This window comes from Urocitellus parryii, chromosome 8, assembly GCF_045843805.1.
Source record: "Urocitellus parryii isolate mUroPar1 chromosome 8, mUroPar1.hap1, whole genome shotgun sequence".
Classification (NCBI taxonomy): domain Eukaryota; kingdom Metazoa; phylum Chordata; class Mammalia; order Rodentia; family Sciuridae; genus Urocitellus; species Urocitellus parryii.
Window position 1 is genome coordinate 70,558,782 of NC_135538.1, and position 27,097 is coordinate 70,585,878.

At 41.7% G+C, this 27,097-nt stretch overlaps 1 protein-coding gene across 1 annotated transcript in view; it reads left to right on the forward strand.

The window, feature by feature from the left end:
* Nucleotides 1-2,594: 2,594 nt before the first annotated feature.
* Rragd (Ras related GTP binding D) overlaps nucleotides 2,595-27,097 on the forward strand; it is a 40,900-nt gene continuing 16,397 nt past the window's right edge. The window contains exons 1-2 of the mRNA XM_026411226.2: nucleotides 2,595-3,019; nucleotides 24,535-24,830. Of these exons, the coding sequence (XP_026267011.1) occupies nucleotides 2,875-3,019; nucleotides 24,535-24,830 (441 nt within the window). The 5' untranslated portion in view covers nucleotides 2,595-2,874. The remainder of the gene's footprint in view (nucleotides 3,020-24,534; nucleotides 24,831-27,097) is intronic.

A 27,097-nucleotide genomic window follows, 5' to 3' on the forward strand; every position in this document is an offset into this window, starting at 1 on the left:
TATTGAATAATAATAGCAAAAAATGAAAAGCAATACATGTTTTCCTGTCTTATTTATTCAAACTTTGCTAATACTATATATTTCTCAAATGACAGTGAATTAGAATGTCTTTAACCTGTATATCACTCTTTTATCTAGCTGTGAGTAGAGAATAATTGAAAACTTTATTTTCATTTGATTTTTGTGGTACTTGCTCCTTTTTATTCTCAAGATGGTCTTATTCTCAAATAGGGTGTGCTCTGATCTATTGCTGGTATTTCTCCCAAGAGCTCTCTTCTTGGGGAACGGCCACCCCTGGGTCCATGGGGCATATACACTTAGTAACCACCGCATGGATGCCCTAGTAGGTCTGAGTCTGGGATGATGCTATTCTGTCTTTTAGGGTCTTATAAGTAGCTCTCTGCAGCTTGAATCAGGCCAGCTCAAAGGCTTTCCCAGGCTAGTAGGCTAGCTCTGGAAGAGAAGCAAGTCTTCATGGTCATTCTGGGAAAGTCTTCTTCCCCAGGGCTTCCTTTTATAGAAAGGATAAAAATGTGCTAGAAAAATTACCCCTAGGAAATGAACTTGGAAAGAACCTGAGTTTTATTTCATTTTCCTTTAATCTTCCTAATAACTCTTAGGGGATAATGTTTTATTGATGAAGAGACAGTATTGAAGTAGAGCCTGCTTATGCTGGTTATGCTGTTTGTATCCCACTCCAGTCTGGGAGCACTACCTGCTGGAGTAGTCTGCCCTCCCTACTCATTATTGTCTCCACTAGGTCCAGGCTTTCTTGTCCTCTGGTTTCCCCTTGGATTTGACCAAAGGGAAACTTCTACAAAAGAGTGGTGGGAAGGTGTGATTGGAGAGTTCTGGGTATTTCCTTCTACTGCTGTGTCCTGAATGTCAGATGGTTCCAGCAGTGGCTACTTCCCCTTCAGCTAAAATGCCTTTTTTTTTTTTTTGCCTCTCTCCGAAGTATAACTTTATTTATTCTCTCCTTTATAAATTTAGAAGTGGTAATATCTTCCCACTATTGCAAATTCTTGTGTTGATTCCCCAAATTCTGCCCACAACTCTACAAATTGTCCCTTCACTTAAAGGTTTTTCAGTTTTCTCCTGGGAAGGACCTTGACCCATGCAGTCATACCAAGTTACACTTTGTCCACCTGGAAAATCTAGGACTTTCCTATCAGAAGCAGCCACCCACTAGAAGATGTTTACATCTACTTTCAACACCCAGGAATACTAAATAATCCAGGACACAAGTGATGATTTGGCAGAACTAGAGCTCCTCTATTTCTGCCCTTAGCATCCTTGGACCCCACTAGTAATCCCCAGCAGGTAGTGCTCAGTAAAGAAACTGCACCCTTGGGGCCCAGACAGTCTTCAGCCTGAGCTGCCTTTCTCCCTTTCTCCTCTGTCACAACACCTGCTGAACTGCAGGCACCTGTAGGATCTGGATCACCTTGCTGGCCAGCTGGTTTTTTCTTATTGTGTTTAACAGAAGGAAGTTCATCCACGTGATTTTTTTTTTCCAGTACTCTGGGAGGGTGGGTACAGTATGTCCTGTGGTGAAAAGCTTATGAAGGAAGAAAGCACGTTTTAGTCTCACCCCCACATCGTTGCTTTTCCTATTTGAAAATTGTTCACCCCCTAAACACACACACACACACACACACACACACACACACACCCCTCCCACAAAAGCCTGGAAACATTTCATGTGGGATTACAGTCTATGCAACAATGAGACTTGAGTAGGTGGCTCTGAATAGCCCCTGAGCGCGTTGTACACCTGAGACCTTTTCCAAAAGGCTGCAGAAGAATTATTATTTAGTCTAGGCAGCCACTAGGCATGTGATTTCTTCAGAAACATTTATATCTGCGTAGGCCTGAGTTTTGAATATTCTTGGTGGGAAACACTTTGAACCATAAAGACACATTAAAAAGCAATTGCTATGGAGACTGCACTGCCGCTGAGCATTTCCCTGAGTTCTTTCCTCGGGGTACTTCAGCATCCACCTGGTGTCCTCGGCAGGCATGCTGCTCTGGGGTGGGGGCCTGGGCGCAGCAGTGTTGGGGGAAAGCCTGTTTGGGACCCGAACCTTAGCCCAGGACTGAAAGTTGGAGACTGCGGCCCAAGGAAAGGCACTGCTGGTGTGTATGTAGCGGGATGCGAGGAGGTTTCTCGGGATGTGCAGCCTCCCTGCACCCCCAGCCCCCAGCGGCTCAGCCGCCTTTGCGGACCACGTGCAGTAGCTCCGCGTGGGGGCCCCTGGCGCGCAGCCGCGGTGGGTGACAGCGCAGCGTCTGGGGGCCAGTGCTCGGCGAGTGTGCCTGTGTGAGTGTTTCTTTGGGTGGAGGACGCCGCGCCGCCCCGCACCCCTCGTTGGGGTGAGAGAGAGAGAGAGAGAGAGAGAGAGAGAGAGAGAGAGAGAGAGAGAGAGAGAGTGTGTGTGTGTGTGTGTGTGTGTGTGTGTGTGTGGCCTCGGCCCTGCGCCCCGCCGAGCCGTGCCTGCAGCCGGGTGAGCGCGCGCACCCGTGTGTGTGCGTGTGTGTGTATGTGTGTGTGACAGTGTGTGTCAGGTGACTCGGGTCACGCAGTCTCTCCCTCTCCCTCCTCGGGGAGGAACTGCCGCGCTCCGGCTGACTCCTCCGCCAGCGGGCGAGCGGGCGGGCGGGGGAGGGGGCTCGGGGCGCGCTGGGAACCGCGCGACCCGGACCTGGGCGCCGCCCGCCGCTGGGTACAGGCTGCCCCCGCCTCCGCCGGCTCCCGCGAAGCTCCAAACAAAACCCCAATTCAGAAATAGGTTGTGGGCGGTTGGCGAGGCGGCTTGGCTCCCGCCCGGGACCCCTGCTGTCCCTGGGACGGTCGGCCGGCCGGTGGGCGCGATGAGCCAGGTGCTGGGGAAGACGCAGCCGCAGGACGAGGACGACGAGGAGGAAGAGGAGGAGGATGAACTGGTGGGGCTAGCAGACTACGGGGACGGGCCCGACTCCTCGGACGCCGATCCGGACAGTGGGAACGAGGAGGGAGGTGAGCGCTCGGCCCCTGGCCCCGCGAGTCCTCAGCTCGCGCCCCTTTCCTTTCTCTCGGTGTCTCTCCAGCCCCGGCCGGGCCAGGCGCGCGGGCCGCCGACTTGGAGGGGATCCAGGGGATCGGACTTAGAGGGTGGAGGGGAGGGGCTATAGAGGAGCGACCTGGAGCAGCAAAATGGGGGATCCCGGTGCTGGAGGCGGAGGGGAGACCGTGATCGATGGGGAAGCGGGAAGGAGGAAGCGTCTGGCCAGGAGGATCGCGCGCTTTCTGGCCCCTTTCGGGGCTGGTGCCTCTCCCCTCCTCCCCCTAGAGCTCTCCGCAGGGTCCCGGGATTGGGAAAGGGGAGGATCGCCGGCGCTCCCTGGGACTTCTCCCTGAACGCTGCTGTTTAAGCGGAGGTCAGATGTCGTGGCTAAAAAAAGGCAGCCGGCGGCAGCGTGACTGGCAGGGTCGTCTGCAGCTGCGGGTGTCAGTCTTGTCCCGCGTTGCCACCGGAGGGGTCCTGGGGCTTCAATGTGGGTGCACCCTCGGGGCGGTTGCTGGGGGGGGGGGGGATGCTCACTACGGGAATCGCCGAGCGGTCGCGGGTTTCCCGGGATCCAGGCAAATACATACAGTTGTTAGGACACCTTATCTGCGCTCAGTGTCACCAGCTGGGCATGGCAGTGCTTGCCTGGGAGTGAGCGCGGGGCGAGGGCATTCTTTGCTCCTGAAGCAAACTATTTCCTGTTCAAGAAGCAGGTTGTAGCTATCCTTCAGCCTGTAGAGGCTTCCTGTATTTTATTTTTTAAGATCTAAGGACATTGAGCGCTTTTTAGGATTCCCGAAAGAACAATCTAAAAATTTCCTCAAAAGCAAGCAAAAGATTCTGTGTTGTAAGGTCACTTGGAAAGGTCAGTAGAACAAGGCTGTTAAACATAACATTATGCTTGGTGAAGCTGTATGTATTTTAGAGAAGGAATTAACTTCTTTAATCCTTCATACTGAAGAAATTGGGCAAGGGATAAAAGTACCTTTGTGGCTTGATATTTTTAGAACTTTTATCGAGAATTCACTTATTTTAAATTCTCTGTACAAAGTCTTTCTCTGAGGACAGTTTTGATTATTCTACATACAGTAGACACTACCTTCAATGAATCAGAAAAAAGTAAACTTTAGCCTTGAGCCTGGCAGATGAGAAAACAGCTTTCCAAGTCACCTTTTTTTTTCTTTTTCCCTCCCTACCATCTTCTCTCCTGGGAGGATTTGTGCTAATTCCCAGTTTGCTTAAACTGGTGTGTGCACCTGTGTACTTCTCTCTAATGCATTCCCACTAATTGGTCCCACAGTTGATCTCCAGGCCACATTTTTGTAGATAAAGAAAGGCTTTGCACCCTTTCTATGGAGTCTCTGGGGCTACCTTTTGTAATTAAATTGTTCAGCTGCTTCATTATTATTCAAATTGCATTTGTTAGCTCCTCCCAGATTCTTTGGAGACTCTGGAGAGGCAGAATGGGGATATATTTGCAAGGTATTTGAAAGGGTAAGTGCACCATGGGGTGCATGTGTGATATGCTTAAAAAACAGAAGAAAAGTCAGCAATCTAATATTGTCCCTTGGAGGTGGGGTGGGGGTTGGGGCAGATAACATTCCTGGAAAAGCACAGGACCTGTTTGTTTATTCTGCAGTTCTTTAAGGGAGAACTTTTAAAATTTTGATGTTGGGACTTGAAGTTAAAGTGAAATTAAAACCATGCCCGAAAGGTAAGATTCCCTGAACAATGGCTTTTCCAGATCCTGGAGTTGGAGACTTTCCTTGCTGCTAACCTAAAGGCAAACTTGACTGTAGCTGATGTTTTGATGACTTCTGTAATAAAACTTCCCATGTGAGTTCTTAGGATCATCCTGGAATCTTGCTAAAAAAGTATTGAATATATTAATGTAGTGAGAAGAGCAGTTCATTAACATTTGCCCTGGTAAATATTACTCAAACCTGGCCTCTTTCCACCTGGGCCTGATGTAGGTAGGTGGTCTGCATCTCAGACTTCCTTTGTTATCTTTGGCCCAAGTTCTTTCCAGGTTTCCTTAGCTCTGATTTGGAGATACAGATCTTAGAGCAGAATCTCTATCAGCACATTGTTTTCTACTGTAGCAGATAGGCTCCCGTCTGCAATTCCAGCTAGGACTGGCCCTGATGATTGTCATGCCAACTGATATGGTCCCAGGGAGTTGGAGATGGGAGTAGAGAAGCCAGGAGTTTGGCTTCCCTTCCTGTGTCCTTCAGAAGTCTGTTTGATGTGTTGCATTATAATCCTGTTTTATTTTGGGTAAAATTCACACTTACCTGCTCTCAAACTTAAGAAATGGAATATAAAAAACAGGGACTTATTTATTCTGAGTAAAGATGGATATGATGCACTTTGAACTCAAGCAAAGCATTTTTGTAGTGAATTCTTCTCCCTTCTCCATCCTAAGAGACTTGGTTTAGTGCCTGTTCTTAGTGGAGACCTTGGACTTTTCCCATGAGGTTCAGAAACTTACCCTGGCAAATGGGATCCTAGGAGGGTGATGCATGACCCACAAGCATCACTAGTTAGTTGCAAGGCATTTTGTCAGGAACTGTGCAAGACATGTGGACTGAGGTGGATAATGCAATTTTCATTTCCCTCAATCTGTGAGGCTTATAAAGGAATCTCTGATTTCATGTTTAAAGCAGCACCTTGTGAGTTTTACCACATTGTGCATTGAAAATGTAGTGCAGCTAAGGTGAGACTTAAATTGCACTTCTCTGGCTTCCACCCTATATTTTATTCATGAATAGCAGGAGTGTTCTCAGGCACTTTATTTCTGTTGGGGACAGATTTAGGCACTTCTTAGTCTTTTTTTTTTTTTTTCATTGTAATTAATCACAGATAAGGTGAGTCTTACCTTTAACCTCTACAGTCCAGATAAATCTTCAGAAAGGGGGCAATGATGAAGCCATTAAAAACAATTGCTTAGGGGCTGGACGTGTAGCTCAGTCCTGCCCCTGAGCAACCCTTCTTCCACAACAACCCCACAATTTGCGTCATAATTAATTATTATTTTAGACCCATGGACTTTAAATCTTTAGAAAATTATTGTGCTTTAAAAGTTGTAATAACAAGGAAAGGAATTAAAAGATCATATTAAATGTGTGCCAGGTTCTAGGTTCCATTTCCCAGTACCAAATACAATAAAATATTTAATCAGAAAGTGAAATTGGTTTTCCCCTCAAAGACCTTCCCAATTTTTAGGGGAAACTTGCTTAAGACAGCTGCCCACCACAGTCTACCTAAGTTTGGCCTATTTTTCACAGCAACCTGTACACCTGCTTAGAATCTGAGAAAGCAACAGTTTGGTTGTTACTGGAAGCATGAAGATCCAGGGTTAGCAGGTGATTCTTCCTGAAAGTGTGTACATAATGTGAATCCATCATTTCTCAACTATTAATCACTTTTTTCCCTTAAGTTTTTTTTTTTTTTTTTTTTTTTGGTTCTTGGGATTGAACCCAGGGCCTCCTGAATGCTAGGCAAGTACTCTACCACTGAGCTAAATCCCCAACTCTATCTTTTTATCTAATTTTAAAAATTATATGATTTTTCTTCCCATCATTCCTTGAAGGTTGAGATAATCATTCTTCTGATACGAAAACCATGACTCAAGAGATGTCAAGGAAACTTTTCTGAGACCACTTCATAAGCTACAAGTACTTGAGTTTTATAAGAGGGTCAAGAGCTGGAGATATAGCTTACTGGTAGAGCAAGGGCCTAGGATTGATCCCCAGGACTGCACCCCTGCCAAAAAAAAAAAAAAAAATGCTTAGAGAAGAGGGTCAACTATGTGAAAATGTAAGCCCCTTTCCTTGAAATTCCGTTTTGTTCCAAAAGAGCTGGGTTCACCAGGTAAGGGGTGCACGCCTGTAACCCCAGTGATGCTGGAGGATGACAAGTTTCAGGCTAGTCTCAGCAACTTAGTGAAATCCTGTTTCAGAATAAAAAATGAAAAGGACTGGGAATGTAGCTCAACGATAAATGCTCCTGGGTTTGTAATGCCAGATTCGTGGGACCCCAGTAGACCCCCAGGAGCCGAATCCGATGCAATCACACAGGAGTCTTTATTGCAGGCTCGAGCCTGGACTCATAACCATTCCCAAGGCAGCAGTTCCAGGGAGTGAGTCCTGGTCCTTTGTTCAGTGAGATTTTATAGGTTTTGGGGAATACTCTATGCGTCATGTCACAACATCACACAGCAAATCATTTTATAACTGCGGGAAAATCAAACAACAACTCTTAACATTGATTAGCACATTCACTGGTGGGAACAAGTTGGGTAAGGGTGATTGGTTAGTTAAAGTGGTGGATATATTTGAACTGATTGGTTTAGGCCGTGAGAGGTTGCAAGAGTGTATAAGCTAGACTGCAGGGTGGCCTAACCATGTTATCAATCACTGAAGCTACTGGGAGGGTCACCAGGCTTTTCATATATTTTCCCTGTCTCACGCTGATTCGTGGTTGCTAGGGGGTTGCTATGGGTCCTCACCTAGTGTAACTGAGTTAGGGACACCTGGCGCCCCAGATCCCTCCTGTTAAACAACTCGGCAGGGTGGGTATGTGCCTAGGAGCATTCTGTGGGTTTTTCCAAGGACAAGGATCATGCCCCCCTCCCACTAGACAGGCCTTGAGGTAGAAGCTGTTTTCAAAAATGGAGTCACATCAGTTTCTCAGGTTCAATCCTTTGTGCCCTAAACAACTTACTTTGGTAACATCTTTGAAAATTGGAGCAACATAGAGATTAACTTGAACCTTGTGTACAGGTGGCCTGCAAATTCCATGTATTCCATATTTTTAAAAAAATAATTTTAGTTGTAAACGTGCACAATACCTTTATTTTGTTTATTTAGTTTTTTTTTGTGTGGTATTGGAGGTCGAACCCAGTGCCTCATGCATACTAGGCAAGCACTCTATCACTGAGCCACAACCCCATGCTACCAAAGTCACACCTTAGTTAAGTGCTTCCTGTAATACCTATATAGAGAAAGCATCATCTTAAATTAGATGTTTTGTAAACATAGTGATCATCACCAGTGATTTAGAGTATCAGAGAAACTCGACTCTACTTTTCTTAGAAATCTCTCCCAATTTAATATTAAAACAGACATAATATAGACTAAGGGAAAGTCCTGGAGTTCTGGATAAGAAATGGCTTCAAGTCTGAAAGAGCATCTTGTCTGTCAAAGATAATTATGTGTCCACCTGAGTTCACCTTCTGCTTTATTCCATTTTCCCGGATTCCATAGCAAATTCAGACAATTTTGCTCCCTACCATAGCCACCTCTTTCCTGCTCATTTTTTTCTTTCTTTTCTACCTCCTATATTCTTTTTATATCTTTTACCTTTTTAAGAAAGTTTTTTTATCCTCCCTCCTCTGCCAAAGCCTTAAAGCTCTCTGGTGACAGTGGCTCTGCCTAGTTCTGGTTCACACTTAAATAGACTTTTCACTCCTGGCCTAAAGTGTTCAGGTTGCTAGTTGACTTTCTCCTTCTGCAAACCTCTTGACAAACTGCAGATCCATTTCTCAGTGTGTAAAAGAGAGGACTGGATAAAAGCAACCTTGAACACTTTCCCCTATTTGCAGGAAGGAGCATTGGTAAGGCAGAACACATCAGAAATGTCATCAAATGCGCATGTTAAGGAAATACCTATGTATGGTATCATGTGTTTGGGTTGCCTACCAGTGTGATTTTGAGAGGATTTTGTAGAGAAAGATTTGATCTTCACCTTCATGCCTTTGAAAAATATGAGTTGTTTTCATTTAATATGCCTTATTAAGTAGTTTATCAAATGGACAGGGGATCTTCAGGATTTCTGTATATCCTCTTCTTTGTAGTGTTATTATTATCCATAGAATTCATTCCCTTTTGGATTGGGATTTCTTCAAGAACTCCTAGGTCTTGAATATGTAAGTAGTTCCATTGATCAGCCTACCTCCAGAAATGTAAAGGAGCCACAGATAATGTAAATAGAAAGTAACTAGAAGCCTCTTCCTTTTAAGTATGCAGATCCCTAAGCCTTTGTTGACCCTATTAGAATTGCTATTAGAATACTAATAGCAAAGGCATTCTAACTTCCCCTTAAAGTTGAGCGAGCCTCTCAAGCTTCTGGCTGTAGTCACATTCCACAAAGGACCTTCTTGTTGCCTGGGCTTGGGCTGGGAAGAAAAAGGGGGAAAAAATGTGGGTGTGTGTACACTGACAGAGCCTGGCCGAGGAGGAAATTAAGACTCAGGGGCACATGTGTGGTGTCACATGCAGCTAGTAAGTGGCAGAACGGGGACTTGGACCCAATCTGACGTTAACCCAGGACTTTTTAGCCATTCTGTTTGCCATCACTTTGCTACCACCTTATCCTAATTCTTTCGTTAAACCTTTGTCTTATTTTTCTGTCTGGAGTCTATTCAAAGTTGTCACCTCTCAGAGAACTTTTCTTAATTAATAAGCTGTCAGGGGCTGGGGATGTGGCTCAAGTGGTAGCGCGCTCGCCTGGCGTGCATGCGGCCCGGGTTCGATCCTCAGCACCACATACCAACAAAGATGTTGTGTCCGCCGATAAATTAAAAAATAAATAAATATTAAAAAAAAAAAAGCTGTCAGTTGTAATGTGCCAGAAATTATGAAGTTCATTTCACACAATGCCTCATTCTCCCCAGAGCGACCCCTTAGACTCAGGAAGGCAGGGTCTCTTCCCTGCTAAGTCTGTAAGGAGAAGCACGTTGGCCTTCAATTCCTGTTTTTTTTCTGATTTCTGGTTACTTCTTTATTGTGAGCATTCCCAGCCCACCGATCAGCTGGGCACAGTCCCCAGGCGGCCCTGTTGTTCAAGGTGCTAGTTCATCTTTCCTTTCCTTCTCTACTTACAAGTCCTGTTTTTTTTTTTTTTTAATTTTTTTTTTTTTAAAGAGAGAGTGAGAGAGGAGAGAGAGAGAATTTTTAATATTTATTTTTTAGTTCTCGGCAGACACACATCTTTGTTTGTATGTGGTGCTGAGGATCCAACACGGGCCGCACACATGCCAGGCGAGCGCGCTACCGCTTGAGCCACATCCCCAGCCCTAATTTTTTTTTTTTTGATAGATTCTACTGGCTACTGGATAATTCCAAATTAAGTAATTAGCCAGCAGATGTTAAAGACTGGTAATGGCCCAGTGAGGTGACCACTCCTCTCATTGCTTTTCTTCTGGAGATTTGAGTATCCCTAGGGTCTTCAGCAGTCTTATTCCACACCTGGGGTAGTGGGGAAATTTAGGTACTGTCAGGACCGCATGGAAGATAGATGCTCCATACTTCTGACCTTAGCAGATACTAAAGCATACCTAGGCATAAAGCTGACCCATCTGACCAGTTTCAAGTGTTGATGTGAGCTTTGGTTAATTTAACTTTAAATTCTGTTCAGGCACTTTTATTTAATTGACCTAACCAATAAATGTCTGCTGAATGTTTATTGTAGGAAGCTCTGAATTCTCAATTTGTTTTGTTTTTACAATAAGTTTAATTGTACTTAGCTACAAACTATTTATAAAATACAAACAGTAGTAATCTATACTTTGTGGTACACAGTCTATTGGATCCAAATTCATTTTTATCTCTTTATCTACTTATTTATTTTGTGGTACTAGAGATTGAACCCAAAGGTGCTATACCACTCAGCTATATATATCCCTGGCCCTTTTTATTTTTAATTTTGATACAGAGGATCACTTAAGTTGTCCAGGCTGGTCTTGAATTTGTGATCCTCCTGTCTTAGCCTCCTGAGTTACTAGGATTACATGCATATACTATCATGCCTGGCTATATCCACATTTTAGACTAAAGAAAAAAATGTTCCTCCCTTTTAAATTTTATTATCTTTTCTCTTGCCACATTTTTATTGGTGCATTATAGTTATTCATAATGATGAGATTCGTTGTTACATATTTGTACATGCTCACAATATAACAATATAATTTGGCCAGTATTGCTCCTCAGAACCTCCTCACCTGGTCTGTTTCCTCTACTGATCTTCCTTGGATTTTCATGAGATCCACCCTCACACCTCTCTTCATTTTTCCTCTCTAGCTTCCACATACGGGAGAAAACACAGGATCTCTGACCTTCTGAGTTTGGCTTATTTCACTTAACAGAATGGTCTCCAGTTCCATCCACTTTTCTGCAAATGACATAATTTCATTTTTCTTTATGGCTGAATAAAATTCCATTGTGTATTTATACCACATTTCCTTTATCCATTCATCCATTGATGGACACCTAGGCCAGTTCCATAGTTTGGCTCTTGTGAATTGTGCTGCTATAAACTTGGTTACACATGTCTTGCTATAGTCCTATGACTTTAATTCTTTAGGATAAATACTGACGAGTGCTATAACTGGGTCACATGAGGTTCCGGGTCTAGTCTTTTGATGAACCTCCATGGTGGTTATACTAATTTAAAGTGTAAAAGTGTACCAAAAAGCCCTCTTTAAAATATATTTTTAGGGTTGGGAGAGCTCAGGGATAGAACACTTATCTAATATGCATGAGGCCCTGGGTTTGCTAAAAAATAAAGAATTATGGTATTAAAAATTTACAGAAAGGAGAGCCACGCATGCCTATAATCCCAGCAACTCAGGAAACTGAGGCAGAAGGTTTACAAGTTCAATGCCAGCCTAAGCAACTTAGTGAGACCCTCAGCAACTCAGCAAGACTCTTTGTCTCAAAAATAAAAATATAAATGGGGGTGGGGGTGGTACTGGAGACATAATTCAGTGGTATAGCACCCTTGGGTTTAATCTTCAGTGCCAAAAAAATAAATAAATAAATTAGAGAAAGGCAGAAATCACCACCAATACCTTCTCTCTCTTCAAATGGCAACCTTTTTCATTTTTCACATATTGAAGGGCTTGGTATTATAACAGAGTACTCGGCACTGGGTACTTTGTAAAGAAAAGAGATTTATTTAAGTCGCAGTTTTGGAGGCTGACCCAAGGTGAGACAACTCCATCTGTTTGTTCTCTTATAAGAGTCCCTTTGGTGGGTAGCAGCATGGCAGGGAAGCAGAAAAGAAAACCAGCCAAGGATGTGGGGTGGCCTTACTTTATAACATATGTCTCTCTTGAGAACTAACTTGTTCCTTGAGACCAGCTTTAATACCTTCTGAGAGTGGTACCTCCAGTGACCCAAGTACCTTCCATGAGGCCTGCCTCATAAAGATTCCACCTCCTCAACACCACCACACTGGGAACCAAGCCACAAGCATGTGAACCCTTGTCCAAGCTACAGTAAACGGATATGGCAGAGATGGCAAAGGGCCACAGTGACATTTCCAAAATATGGAGAAAATAAAGACCAATGAAAACCAGTAAGCTTACTGTTATCCATGGCCCAAAATATACCTATATATCCCCAGGTGAGGACCTGCTTTGTTGCCTTTGTTGTATAAACAGTTTTCCACAAACAAAGGTTTTCAGTGCCTACATGTCTCATAAGTATTATCTGATTAGTTCATGTATCTTCTTATTTACTTTTCAGCTATTTAAAAAAAAAAATGTTTATTGGGATAAGAACATCTAACAGGAGTTGTACCCTCCCAGCACGTTTAAGTGTAGGACACATTCCTGCTGAGCATATGAACATTATGCTGACTATAGGAACAGTGTTTGCAGCAGATCTCTAGATCTATCAGTCTCTCCCTGGAACGTCATTGATTGAAACTTGATTGATTAGTATGGGAGGGTAAATGCAATCGACCTGAGGACTGAATATGCTTTGTAGGCGGTCACTACCTCATCACTGCTGGGAGATGTTGAACTGAGATGGTTTGAGCTATTCTGCAGTGACCAAGGCTGAAACCCCTCAACCCTTAGCCAACAAGATCAGGGGGAGAAAGGGCCACCAGGCACTGACTGCCTCAGCACCCTCCATTCCCTCTTCCAGCCTGTGAGCATCCTCACATTCTTAACTCTCTTCTGAGGCCCCATCTCATGGGAGCAACAGAACAACTGGCACCTCAGATTCAGCAAGTTCAAATGCAGGCCCGGCCTCTTCCCCATTACCATTTTGGTGAGAGGGGCCATCAGGTCAGGAACTGAGGTCTTCTTTCTCTTTTGTCCCCCACATCCAGTGGGCCATGGGCCGGAGCTTCTCACAGATCCATTCCTTCTATCCCTTTTCACAGCCTGTACCTTGGTCCCATCTCTTCTTATTTGTGTTCTAGAACAGCCATCTAACTCCTCCACCCCTAACCCTTCCAGGGAGTCCATTTCTAGAGGCAACTTCCTGAAGTGCAAATCTGATCACCTTAGTCTCCCCTGAAATTCTTAGTGATTTCCTCATGTTTTGGGGATTAAATTCCAAACTTCTGAGCATGGCATTTGTGAGGTAGCTCTGTCAACTGATTTAATTGTTGAACTCAAGCCTTATGCTACATCGAATTTGCCTGTGCAGGAGACAGTACAGAAGCTAACAAGACACATGTACACAATAAAAAGATAATTGTTTTGTAGTGATAAGGACTGTGAGACACAAATGATAGGATGTGATTTTAGATCAGAGGAGGTGAGATGGAGCTGCTGGGCTGAGTGCAGAGAAGGAGCCTGGGAAAGGCTCCCAGGTAGAGGGAGAAGCAAGTTGAGACCCTAAGGTGAGGAAGTTTCTAAAAGTTCTGAGTGGATGAGGGAAAGAAAGTGGGGCAGAAGAAAGTGGGTGGGAGACAGCCTCTGTAGCACCTCTGGATCCAGAGAGGAAGGTAGCAGCTGGATTTTACTCTAAATGCTCCTGGGACCCTCGGACCACATGTCACCTCTTCTTGCCTTCAAACTGCATTCCTTCACCTCTAGCTCCTTAACGTGCCAGATCTCTCCCTGGAGCAGCCTTTCCCTGTCAGTTCTTTTCTGCCTCCTGTATAAGATTCAGACATGCTCGGTGCTCCTGACACCTAGCTAGCTGTGCATTGTAGCTGTTTCTCTTCTCTCTGTTCCCCTCTAATTGCTAAGAGACGGGTCTTTTTTCTTTGTGTCTGCAGCCCTGCACGGCCCTGCCATACACTTGGCAGGCTTTCAGGGAACCTTCATGAAGTGAGAACAAACTACCCTCTTACAAATTTCATTCACTTCAGCAACTGCCTCCACCTCCCTTTGGCTCTGAACCTCTGGGGCTGCCTCTCTCATTTCAAGTCCTTCTGTAGCTTGTTTCTGATTTCATATTTTTTTTGAAGACCCACCGTTTGATTGCCCCTTTCTGAGCAGCTGTCATCCGGTGTTCTCCTTCAGACTTTCGCCTTTCTGGGCTGTTCTTATTAAACCCAACACAGTAGTGGTCTCAGGGAGGAGATGTTGATGGACCAGCAAGGAGGCTTCCCTTTCCCATCAGCATTCGCTGCCTCTGCCACTCCCGTTGTGGAGCGGGGCCCTTTGGGGAACTCACAGTGTACTCTTGAGTTCACTTGGATGGGGACTTAAATTCTGGACCCTCAAGTTAGAAGTCTTGGTGTTGCTCTGATCAAGCTACCCAGGCTCTGTGGGGTTTCTTAAGTGAAGATACTTGAGGAGAGGGTGGGAGAGGATTAGAGGGGCCAACTTTGGCAGCAGTCTTTCTCTGATGTAGAAGAAACTTTTCTTGATCTATAATGGTAGTATACAAATTTTTGTTATTGCTTTGTTTTGAGGTTTTGGAGCTTGAACCCACAGCCTTGTGGATGCTAGATAAGTGCTGTACCACTGAGCTATGTCTCCAGCCCTTTTTTAAAAGTGTTATTTTGAAACAGGATGTCGCTAAGTTGCCCAGGCTGATCTTGAACTTGTGATCTTCCATAGGTCCAGAGTAGCTGGGATTACAGGTGGGCATCACTTACCGTCATTACAAATTTGACTATGGCCCACTGTAAAAAATGTATGTTATGAACCAGCACTGACATACATGCAAATAAACCCAAAAGTCTCACTTAGTAGTATTTACACTTAACTATGCATGTACTCTGAAATTTTCTAGTATCTTCTTTCGCTTCTTTGTTGTTGTTAAGTTCTATTGCTGTTTAATGCCCACTGATTGATTTTTTTGTGTTGACAAATGTCTTCTGACTTTAAGGCTTGGAAATCATAGATATGATGGAAATCATGGATATAGAATTTTTGAAGCTAGAAGTTTCCAGAGCTGTCACTAAGCCATTTTGTACAATGCTTGGAAGGTCTGGTATAAATTTTAATTTATAACATATGCAAATTAGACTATATTTAGTATTTAATGTGACAAAGAGAGCTGATTGGTGGCAAAGGCTCTGAGTGAGCATATTGCCTTATACTGGGCATGTGACCTTGGGCAGATTTCTTTCCAGTTTCCTCAGGTGTAAAACAGACAGAGTCTGGCTATGTTGCCTAGGTTATCCTTGAACTCAAGCGATATTCCTGCCTGTGCCAGCTGAAACTGCAGATGTGTGCACCACTGAAACTAGCTGGAAATTTTTAATAAAATCCAGTTCACCCATTTTGAAGTGGAGAAGATGTCATATGTAAGGAAAAAAATTTGTTTTCTGTATTGGGGATTAAATCCAATGGTGCTCAACCACTGAGCTACATCCCCAGTCCTTATTTATTTTATTTTTAATTTTGAGACAGGGTCTTAACTAAATTGTTCCGGTTGACCTTGAATTTGTGATCCTCCCAAGTCACTGGGTTTACCAACATGCACTACTGTGCCTGACAAAGAGTTTTTTGCTCAACCTAAGGTCATAATATTTTCTTTCAGAAATTCTATGGTTTTAGACTTTACGTTTAGGCCTATGATCAATTTTTCCCCTTGTGATCTATTTTGAGTTAATTTTTATATATAGTGTAAGGTGTACATTGCAATTCTCCTCCTTTTCCTCCTTCTTTTTTGCATATGGATATCCTGTTATAGCACTGTTTGGTGACAGTCATTATCTCTTCCCCAGGAGCTGCCTTTGCATCTTTGTCAAAACCCCATTGTTGCTGGGGGTGTGGTGGCACATGTCTGTAATCCCAGAGATTTGGGAGGCTCAGGCAGGAGGATCACAAATTCAAGACCAGCCTCAGCAATTTAGTGAGACCTAAAAAAAATTTAGAAAGGCTCTAAGCAACTTAGTAAGACCCTGTCTCAAATTAAAAAATAAAAAAGGGTTGAGGATGTGGCTCAGTGGTTAAGCATCCCTGGATTCAGTCTCCAATACCAAAAAACCCAAACCCAAAACAATGACAATAGAAAACTCAATTGTCCATATATGTGTGGGTTCATTTCTGGCTCCCCCTCAGTTCTAGTAATCTTTTGTATCTGTATGACAGCATTACATGATCTAGACTAGATTTTTACCTTTCTCCAAGGTATGTTTTACATACCATTTTATCCACCAATGTTTCCCAAGCATCTATTTTGGGCACATTTACCAGTATTTTTTATTATATTCATAAAACAGAAACCTTAAGACAACCATTTAAAGAGAAAACGTAGAGTTGAAATCGAAATTTAAGGAGTGTTTAATAGTTTGAAAATTTTGTGTTTGGCATATAAAGTCAAATGGAAATATCAGAGGTTTACAGCGCTCTTGTGCATCTTTGGAATTTAGTTTGTCTGTCTGAGTTTTGTAAATTAAAACCTAAAATAGAATGTTGTCTCTTCTTCTCTCTGTGTCCCTTATGACTCTATACATTGAAAGATTATAATTATGTGAATATATTTTCTATTTAAAGTTACCTCATTCCTTACACCCCCCCCTTTTTTTTTGGTAGTGAGGATTGAACCCAGGGACCTCAACCACTGAGTCATATCCCTAGTCCTTTTTATTTTGAGACAGGGTCTTGCTAAGTTGCTGAGGGTCTCACTGAGTTGCTGAGGCTAGCCTCAAACTAGCAATCCTCCTGCCTCAGAGTCACTGGAATTACAGGTGTGGATCATCATGCCCAGCTCAAATTCCCTTTCTTTACCTCCCCTAAATCCCTCCCTCTTTATTTATTCTTTACTATGTGCTATAGAACCTCTGGATCATTTCCTAGTACAATTTTCCCCCAAATTTTATCTTTTCTACTGCTTTCAGATAGTTATCTTTATATTTAAAGCAAAATTAATACTCAATACTTAACTATGCTTTTGTTGTTTGGTGTGTGTGGTGCTAGGAGTTGAATTTAGGGCTTCATGCAAGATGAGTATGCACCCCACCCCAAACTAGTTTTTAAACAAGAACCATAGTGTTCTTAACTCTTCCTTAACAACCTCTTGTTTCTACATTGTCTATAATTTTAGGTTCTAGTTTTTAGTGAAAAAAAATTAAATCAGTACATACTTAATAGTTTTCACTATTTGTTTTCCATTGTTTATTGCATTGCTGGACATGTTGGGTATATTTTTCTTGCAGGAATACATCCTTTAGTAATTCAAGGAAATTAAGTGGGCTGACAATAAGATTGTTACAAATCTTTCTGATTCCTTTGCAGGTAATAACTTTCTTCTTCTGGTACTTGCGAGGATTTTATTATCTTGATGTTTTAAAGTTATGATTTTTTTTTAGGTGTGGGCTTATGGTTTTGTTTAAATTTCTCCTTTTGTTTAAATTTTGTGGGCCTGTTTATTTTGAGTTTTCTCTTTCCTTAACCTGGGAAAGGCTTATTTATTATTTAGTTAAATATTGCTTATCCTTCATATTCTGCATTCTTTCTTTTTTGTGAACTTCTTTGGCAGGACAATGGGACTTCAGAATCTTATTTCTGATGTCACTGACAGTTATGGGGTACTTTCCTGTGCTCTATCCCTTTAGACTGCATTCAGGGGGAATTTGCCAATTCACTCTTTCCCTCACTTGCTTCTCATTCTATATATCTTTTTTTCTCCACAATTATTCTTTTGAAACTTTTATCTTTTTGTTTGTTTCTTATTTTTCCACATTTCTTATTGATGCATTATAGTTATACATAATGATGAAATTTGTTACATATTCACACATGCACACAATATAACAATGTAATTGGCCAATATCATTCCCCAGCACCTTCCCTCCCTCCCCACATCCCACCTCTTGTCTCTTTCCTCTACTGATCTCCCTTGGATTTTCATGAGACCTCCGCCCACCTTCCTTTTCCTTTTTCTTCTCTAGCTTCCTTCCAGGTAGGAGAGAAAACATATGACCCTTGACCTTCTGAGTTTTTTTCACTTAACATAATGGTCTCTAGTTCCATCCACTTTCCTTCAAATGACGTAATTCCATTTTCTTTATAGTTGAATAAAATTTCATTGTGTATTTATACCACATTTTCTTTATCCATTGATTCATTGATGGACATCTAGGCCAGTTCCATAGTTTGGCTATTGTGAATTGTGTCACTATAAACATGGGTATTTAGGTATCACTATAGTACAATGAATTTAATTCTTTGGGATAAATACCAAAGAGTGGTATTACTGGGTCGTATGAAGTTTTCAGGCTTTTGAGGAACCTCCATACTGATTTCTGTAGTGGTTGTACTAACTTTGCAGTCCCATCAAGAGTATAAAGATGTTCCTTTTTTTCACATCCTCTCTGGCATTTATTCTTGATGACTGCCATTCTGACAGGTATAAGATGAAATCTCAATGTAGTTTTTTTTTTTAATTAATTTTTTTAAAAAATGTGGACCTGAGGGTCAAACCCAGTGCCTCATGCATGCTAGGCAAGAGTGCTACCACTGAGCCATAACCCCAGCCCCCTCAGTGTAGTTTTGATTTGCATTTTCCTAATAATTGCTGATAATGTTGAACATTTTTTCATATGCTTATTATCCATTTGTATTTCTTCTTTGGAAAAGTGTCTGTTTAATTCACTTGCCCATGTCTTAATTGGTTATCTGATTTTTCAGTGTCAAGTTTTCTGAGTTCTTTTTTTTTTTTTTTTTTTTAAAGAGAGAGTGAGAGAGGAGAGAGAGAGAGAGAATTTTTAATGTTTATTTTTTAGTATTTGGCGGACACAACATCTTTGGTATGTGGTGCTGAGTATCGAACCCGGGCCGCACGCATGCCAGGCGAGCACGCTACCGCTTGAGCCACATCTCCAGCCCCTGAGTTCTTTTTTTTAAAATTTATGTTTTAGTTGTAGATGAACACTATACACACTATCTTTATTTTATTTATTTATTTTTATGTGGTGCTGAGGATCAAACTCAGGGCCTCGCGCTCTACTGCTGAGCCATAACACCAGCCCCAAGTTTTCTGAGTTCTTTATATAGTCTAGATATTAATCCTCTGTCAGAAGTATAGCTAGCAAAGATTTTCTCCCATTCTGTAGGTTCTGTCTTCACATTCCTGATTTTGTTTCCTTTGCTGTGCAGAAGCTTTTAAATTTGATGTCATCTCATTTATTAACTCTTGGCATTATTTCCTGAACTTTAAGGGTCCTATTGAGAAAGGTGTTGCTTGTGCCTATCTACTGAAGTGTTGACCCTACATTTTCTTCTAGAAGTTGCATAGTTTCTGGTATAATTCCAAGGTCTTTGATCCATTTTGAGTTGATTTTTGTGCAAGGTGAGAGATAAGGGTCTAGTTTCATTCCTCTACATACTGATAACCAGTTTCCCCAGCACCATTTATTAGAAAGGCTGCCTTTTCTCCAATGTATGCTTTTGGTACCTTTGTCAAGGATCAGTAGATGTGTGGGTTTATTTCTGTGTCTTTTATTCTGTATTATTTGTGTGTCTGTTTTTATGCCAGTACCATGCATTTTTTGTTACTATAGGTTCTGTCATATAATTTCAAGTCAGACATTGTGATTCCTCCAGCATTGATTTTTTTTTTTTTTTCTTAGAATTGCTTTGGCTATTCTGGGTCTTATATTTATTCTTCCAAATGAATTTTAGGACTTTTTTTCCAGTTCTGTGAAGAATGTTACTGGTATTTTGATGGGGATTGCACTGAATCTGTATATTGCTTTTGGTAGTATGGTTATTTTAACAATATTAATTCTATCCATGAACATGCAAGGTCTTTCCATCTTCTGAGGTTTTCTTTAATTTCTTTTTTCAATGTTTTATAGTTTTCATTGTAGAGGTCTCTTATCTCCTTGGTTAGATTTATTGCTAGGTTTTTCTTTTCTTTTTTTTTCTGAGACTACTGTGAATGAAATTGTTTTCCTAATTTCTTTCTCAGCAGGTTCATTGTTGGTGTATAGGAAAGTTATTGATTTTGTAACTTACTAGTTTGCCAAATTTGTATATTAAGTCTAGCAGTCCTTCAGTGGAATTTTTTGGATCTTCTAGGTATAGGATCATATCACCTGCAAACCTTGATAATTTGGCTTACTCCTCTCTTATTTTTGTCTTTTTTAATTTCCTTCTCTTGCCTAATTGCTCTGACTAGAATTTCTAGCATTAAATAGGAACAATGAGAGTGAGCAACCTTGTCTTGTCCCAGATTTTAAAGGAAATGCTTTCTGTTTTCCCCATTTACTATGTATACTTTTTCTATTATCCTTAGGGATTTAGTTTGGGAAGAGAAGATATCTTTCTGATATCAGGGATTGAACCCAGGTGCATTTAACCATTGAACCACATCCCTAGCCTTTTTATATATATTATATTGAGACAGGGTCTTGCTAAGTTGCCTAGGGCCTCGCTAAAATACTGAGGCTGGCTTTGAACTTGCAATCCTCTTGCCTCAGCCTCCAGAGCCACTGGGATTATAGGAGTGTGCCACTGCACCCAGCATCGAAAAAGAAGATATCTTTAAACTTGAAGTCCTATATTTTTTTTTTCAATTCATGATCCGAGTTTGCTGAGATAGACTTGTATTGGTGATACTGTATCATATAATCCATGTTGAAGAAGAAAGTTGGTGACATTTTAGATGGTGTAAGTCATGTGATATTGTATAAGTAATGTGAACTTAATATTATATCAGTATGATATGATCCTATAAATCAACAGCAATTTGTTGGATAAGTTGAACTGAAAAGGAGTGTGTGGTAAGGTGGGGATGAGATGTAGCTTATTGTGGAATGTGTTAGCTTTTTGTCTCTGTGATCAAAATACCCAAGAACAACTTAGAAAAGGAAAAGGTTATTCTGGTTCATGGTTTCAGAGGTTTAATAGGTGGTGGGTCAGTTCCATTGCTCTGGACTGAAGGTGAGGCAGAATATCATGGCAGAAGGGCTTGGTAGAGAGCGCTGCTCCATTGGTGGCAACCAGGAGACCATGGCACATTGCAGCAGGTAAGATGCACCCTTCAAGGCACAGCCCCAGTGACCCAAGTCTAGCTACCTCCCACCTACCTATAGTTCCCACCCAGTTAGTCCGACTGATTAGGTCCAGTCATTTCACCTCTGAATATTTCTGCATTAACACAAAAGCTGTTGGAGAATCACCTCATCTCCACACCATGACATGGAGTCCCATTTATGCATATCTCATCTCCTTTTTCTTTATTTAATCATTGTTTTATCTGAAATTTGTGTGTTTACCTATGCCTATTGCAAATGCAAATGTCAAAATATCATATAATAAATGAAATTTACAAAGATATTGTCAATTATTAACATGTGCTTTAGGTAACTGCAGAGTTTTTGGGTGAGGAGCACTATTAGTTACAACAGAGAAATAAAAGATTACTTTCCAGTCTCTCTTGGATTATGGTTAGACTGGGACCAGGAACAGAGAAAGACATAGGTATAATTCAGAAGGAAACCAAAAAGAAATTTAGAAAAAATAATTTAATGTAGATTTATCTCTATATTTGTTTATATTCTTTTTAAAAGATGTTTGTTTCTTTACTTCATCTTTAAGTTTAATGAGAGCTCTTTTATGTATTTATGTTTTTGGTCATTCATGAAGCTTTTTTAAAAAATTGAGTTATATTTCACATAGCATACATAATATTTGTCTTCTTAAAGTTTATCATTCAGTGGTTTTTAGTATATTCACGAATATGCAGTCATCACCACTACCTAATTCCAGAACATATTCTTCCTCCAAAGAAACCACATACCAATTAATGTTTACTGTTTATTTTTGTTTCTCTGTAGCTCTGGCAATCACCAATCTTTTTGTCTCTGGATTTGTCTATTCTAGGCATTTCATATAAGGAACCATACAATATGAAACCTTTTGTGTCTTGTTTCTTTTATATAGTGTAGTGTTTTCGGTGTTCATCCACATTTTAGCATGAATCAGTACTTCATTCCTTTCATATGGCTCAATAATAGTCCATAGTATGGATATACCACATTCCATTTAACCCATTTGAGAGTTAATAGGCATGGTTTGTTTCTATTTTTTGGTTATTATAAGTTTATATACAATTTTTACTGGTACATATGTTTTCTTTTTCTTTCTTTCTTTCTTTCTTTTTTTTTTTTTTGGTGTATTTTTTTCTTCTTCTTTTTGGTGGTGCTGAGGATTAAACCCAGTGCCTTGTGCGTGCAAGGCAAGCATTCTACCCAGCCCTTGGTGTATTTCTAGGAGTAGACTTGCTGGGTCATATGGTAGCTCCATATTTAAACTTTAGAGGAACTGCCAAATTATTTTTCAAAATGTAACATTTTGCATTTTACCAGCAGTGTGTGAAAGTCCCAATTCTCTACATCCTTACTAACACTTGTTACTATCTGTCTTTTTAAAATTCTGGCCACCCTAGTGTGTGTGAAGTGGCATCTCATTGTGGTTTTGGATTTTACTTCTCTGATGGCTAATGATGTGTGAAGCATCTTTTTTGGAGAAATGTCTATTTAGATCTTTGCCCATTTTTTCTTGGGTGGTCTTAGCGTTGAATTGTAAGAGTTGTTAATTTAGTCTGGATACTAGACCTTATCACATATATGACTTGTAAATGTTTTCTTCCATTATATTGGTTCTTTTTACTTTCTTTTTAAATTTTTGATGGAGCCCAGTTTGCTTCCCCTGCCTCTTTGTGGTTGCTTGTGCTTTTTGTATCATAGTTAAAAAACCATTGAGAAAAGAATCTAAATGGTTCTAAACTATTACCTGATCTAAGGTCACCAAGATTTACACCAGTATTTCCTTCTAACCCTTTAGTTTTAGCTCTTCATTTTAGGCATTTAGTCCATTTTGAGTTAATTTTTGTATATGGTGTGAGGTAAGGATCCAACTTCATTCTTTTATATGTGTAAAACCTTTGGCCCTTTGCTGAGTCTTACTTTTAATAATTATTTTAGGTCTTTGATCTCATTTAATTACCATAACAATCTTGTGAAATATTTATTCCCATTATCAACTTGTCTCATTTTGAAACAGAGTCTTAAAACCTAAGTATCTTTTCCGAGGTCTGCTAGCTCAAGCCCCAAGTTTTGCCTTCAGAGCCCTACCATTTAACCACTAGGCTACACTTCCTTTTCTTTTAGGAAATGTACATGCTTTTGGTCAAACATGAAGGCTGCTTAGAAATTAAGTGGCTCTGTAGGACTAAAGAACATTGTGGAACCAACACTATATGTTTCAAACACAAAGAAAAGAAAACCCTACTGGGTTTTGAGCTTTTATACCAATTCCTACTTTTATTCAGTAAACTTACTCCCTCTGGGACTCTTGGCAGAGGATTTTAGGATTGGATTCTTATTACCAAGGGCTATCGTAGTGCTGACCTTACAGCTTTCTGGATGACAACCACGTTCTGTATCCATATTGTTCATTGTGTTAGCCACTCCCCAGATGTGGCTATTGAGCACTTGCAGGGGTAGTGAAATGGGAACTAAATTTCTTTTTACTGTGGTAAAATACACATAATATAACATTTCTCATTTTATATTTCCCCATCCGAAAATCTGTACTCAGTACTCCTCGTTCCTCTCCCTCCCTGGCTCCATAATCCACCATTCTATTTTCTGAGTCTATGAACTTGGCTACTATAGGTACCAAGTACTTTCTATGACTCAGGTCATACAAAGAGGATCCAGATTTCTACTTTTAATTCATTTTGTTAATTTAAATTTGAATAGCTCTGTATGGTTAATAGCTACTTACTGTTGGCCTAGAGCCAGGGTAGGCCTGGGAGAAGACCACCTCTCACAAAATTGACACCTGCTGTTTGACATAGTCTGAATCTGAGGCATCCAGTCCATGTCCATATTCCAGGACTTTGTGGCTGAGAGCAGAACCAAAGAGGTGAAGATCAAATAAACAAGCATCCCTCTAGTGCATAGAGACTCTGATGATGTCGCACAGAAGGACATTACTCCAGAATGCTAAGACCTGAGTTCTCTCCATGGACAGTCTGCTCTGGGGACTTTCTGCTCTTCACATTCCAGAGTACCTGCTTGGGATGTGAAATTATACATAGAGGTGTCTGCCCGGCTCTGGGATGGCCTGAAGTGGGGAGAGGGTATCTTTCAGTGGTCTGCACTTGCAGGAACTGCCCCCTTCACAAGTTGGGTGGTGTAGTTAGGACTGTGTTTGGAAGGAGAGCATCTTCTGTCATTCATGAATCGCAGGAGGCGGAAGTGAAACTCCTCTAATTAACCACTGTGAAAGCGACTCACTCTCATTCTTGTTTTGTGGTTTCTGCAGTGCTGGACTTCAGCGATCCCTTCAGCACTGAGGTGAAGCCGAGAATCCTGCTCATGGGCCTGAGGAGAAGCGGCAAGTCGTCTATTCAGAAAGTTGTCTTTCACAAAATGTCACCCAACGAAACGCTGTTCCTGGAGAGTACTAACAAGATATGCCGGGAAGATGTTTCCAACAGTTCCTTTGTCAATTTTCAGATTTGGGACTTCCCGGGACAGATTGACTTTTTTGATCCCACCTTTGACTATGAGATGATCTTCAGAGGAACGGGAGCACTGATATTTGTCATCGACTCTCAGGTACAGCTCAGTGCCTCGGGCATGATGGCCCTGAAGCCCTGCAGCCCCCACATCTCCCCACATTCATTTCTGATGGCTTCAGTTTGGTTTTTGAAATCCAGAATAGGCCTTTCTACCTAACCAGTCTTTCCTAGTCACGGCCCTCAGACTTCGCAAAAGAGAAAAGGCTCCCTTCTTCCAGCCTGACAAGCAATCGGCCAACCCACCTTTAGAGGCCAAGGACCCCAAATATGTGTCACGCTCCTTAGGATCCCCTTGGCAGACATCTGTAAAAGATCACAGGTTCTGTACACCAAAAATCTATATAAGTGTATATTTAAATGTACATCATGTCCGGCGAAGGTAAAGTTTGAAGTGAACATTTTTCTTCTGAATCAAATTTTAATTATCACTAACACACAATTATGACATAATAACTGTCATATATTTTAATAGATAACTATTAAAAAGTAAAATTTGAGATAAATATCTTTTCTAAGATGGACATTTTGATGTTTTTCCACTTAATTTATTATCCATGCTAGAATAAGCTGGGGTTGGATCATTGGGATTGTATAGATATTCAAACTTTCTTCACACGAATAAGTAGCAGATACAGGGTGAGTTTTATCATAGCTTTTTTGTCCACTTATTTTCAATCCTTCCAAGTTATATCCCCTACATCACCCAGTTTTGGGTTGTAAAAGTAGTTTACCAACAGACAGCCTGATTAGGTTCTCCTTCAACCATCTTGGAAGCAAAGAATAAGGAACCTCTGTGGACTGGTGAAGGGCTCTATTCTCCAGCCATTAGTGAGATTCACATGAACCTTCCAAACTGGCTCTTTGACACCTGGGTTTCTATACCCTGGGGTTTTTCTCCTCTAATGTCTGTAAATGGGAGGAGGGAAAAGGAAACAGACCTGGTGCTTTTCTGGCAGATCGGTTTTAGGAAGGGTGCCTGTTTTGGGGTTTGGGTATTGATGCCTTGCAAACACTTTTTCACAGTGTCTGCGGCTTGAGGCCCAGACCACAGGCTGTCCCATAGACTGATGGTTTTACAGCTGTTGGGGAGTAAAAGGCAACAGATCCTCTAGGTGTGTGCTAAATCATCTATGAAGTTCAGGTATTTCCCTTTTTCCCTGACATTTCTCTGAAATTGCATACCTGCCTTCACGTTAGGCAGCTGTTGGTGTGATCACCTGGTCTTCCAGAAGCCCAGGGGTGTTAGGGAGTATTGCAGGGTGCCCAGCACCCCACCAGGGTAGGTTCCTGTCAGGAGGTGTGAGCCACCTAAGAAATAAAATGTCTGAAATAATTAGTAAGAAATAGAGACAGAACCAGAAATTAGATATAAAAAGCAGACCACCTGATCCTGATAGGTCTTCCAGTCTTGATAGGAGCTGGAACTGAACAACTGAAAAAGGGCCCCAATTCTTGGTGTGTCAGGAGTCTTGCAGTAAACAGGTTGATTGGCATTTTGGCAAGCCACATCCATCCCTAAGAGGCTCCAGCGGGTCATCCCGTGTCCGAAGCTGTGCTGAACTTGTGACGGGGCTGGATAGGAAGCCACATGAACCAGGTGTTTTCAGACCAGCAGGGTTAGTGCTAGGTGTTCCCGATACCAGGCTTTCCTGCCTGATGGCTTCAATATCGTTTTAGTTCATGCACAGTTCACATGGGTCATGGATGGCTTCCCTCAAGAGAGGAAGGGGTTATAGAGACTGTTGGTTATCATGGTTCTAAGACCACACTTGGAAAACCATTTTCTGAGAAACTGCTCATGCCTGAAAGGATCAGGAACTAGGTGCCTATTCATATAATATAATAATGAAATTTTTAACAGTCTTTCAGTTCCAAGAGGCCACACTGTACTTGTGCAGCTGTTCTTCAGGGTGGAAGTATGGAGGGGGGAGACTGGAAATCCAATGCCTGATCTATGGACAGCAGTTCACCCTCCCATTGTCCCACCCAGAAATGCTGGTATTGTGTGTACTTGTAGACACCTGAATCATATTTAGGGCCTGCTGTCAGCAGCTGCTTTCCTGGCTGTCCCACTTGTACTGACCTGTTTTCTGGCCCATCTGTGGCCTTGGCAGTATCCTCTGCCTTCCTGTCTCAGACCTGCCTGGACCCCAAGGGAGTGGATAGAGCGTGTGCACAGTGCCATGTCATCTCTTCTAAGCTCCCTTTTCCCTTGGGTTGCCCAATCCTGTGCCTGTACTTGTTGAACTAGGTAGCTGTAGTACTAGTCCTGGCCATAGTAAGTAGATTCCAACTAGATGACTC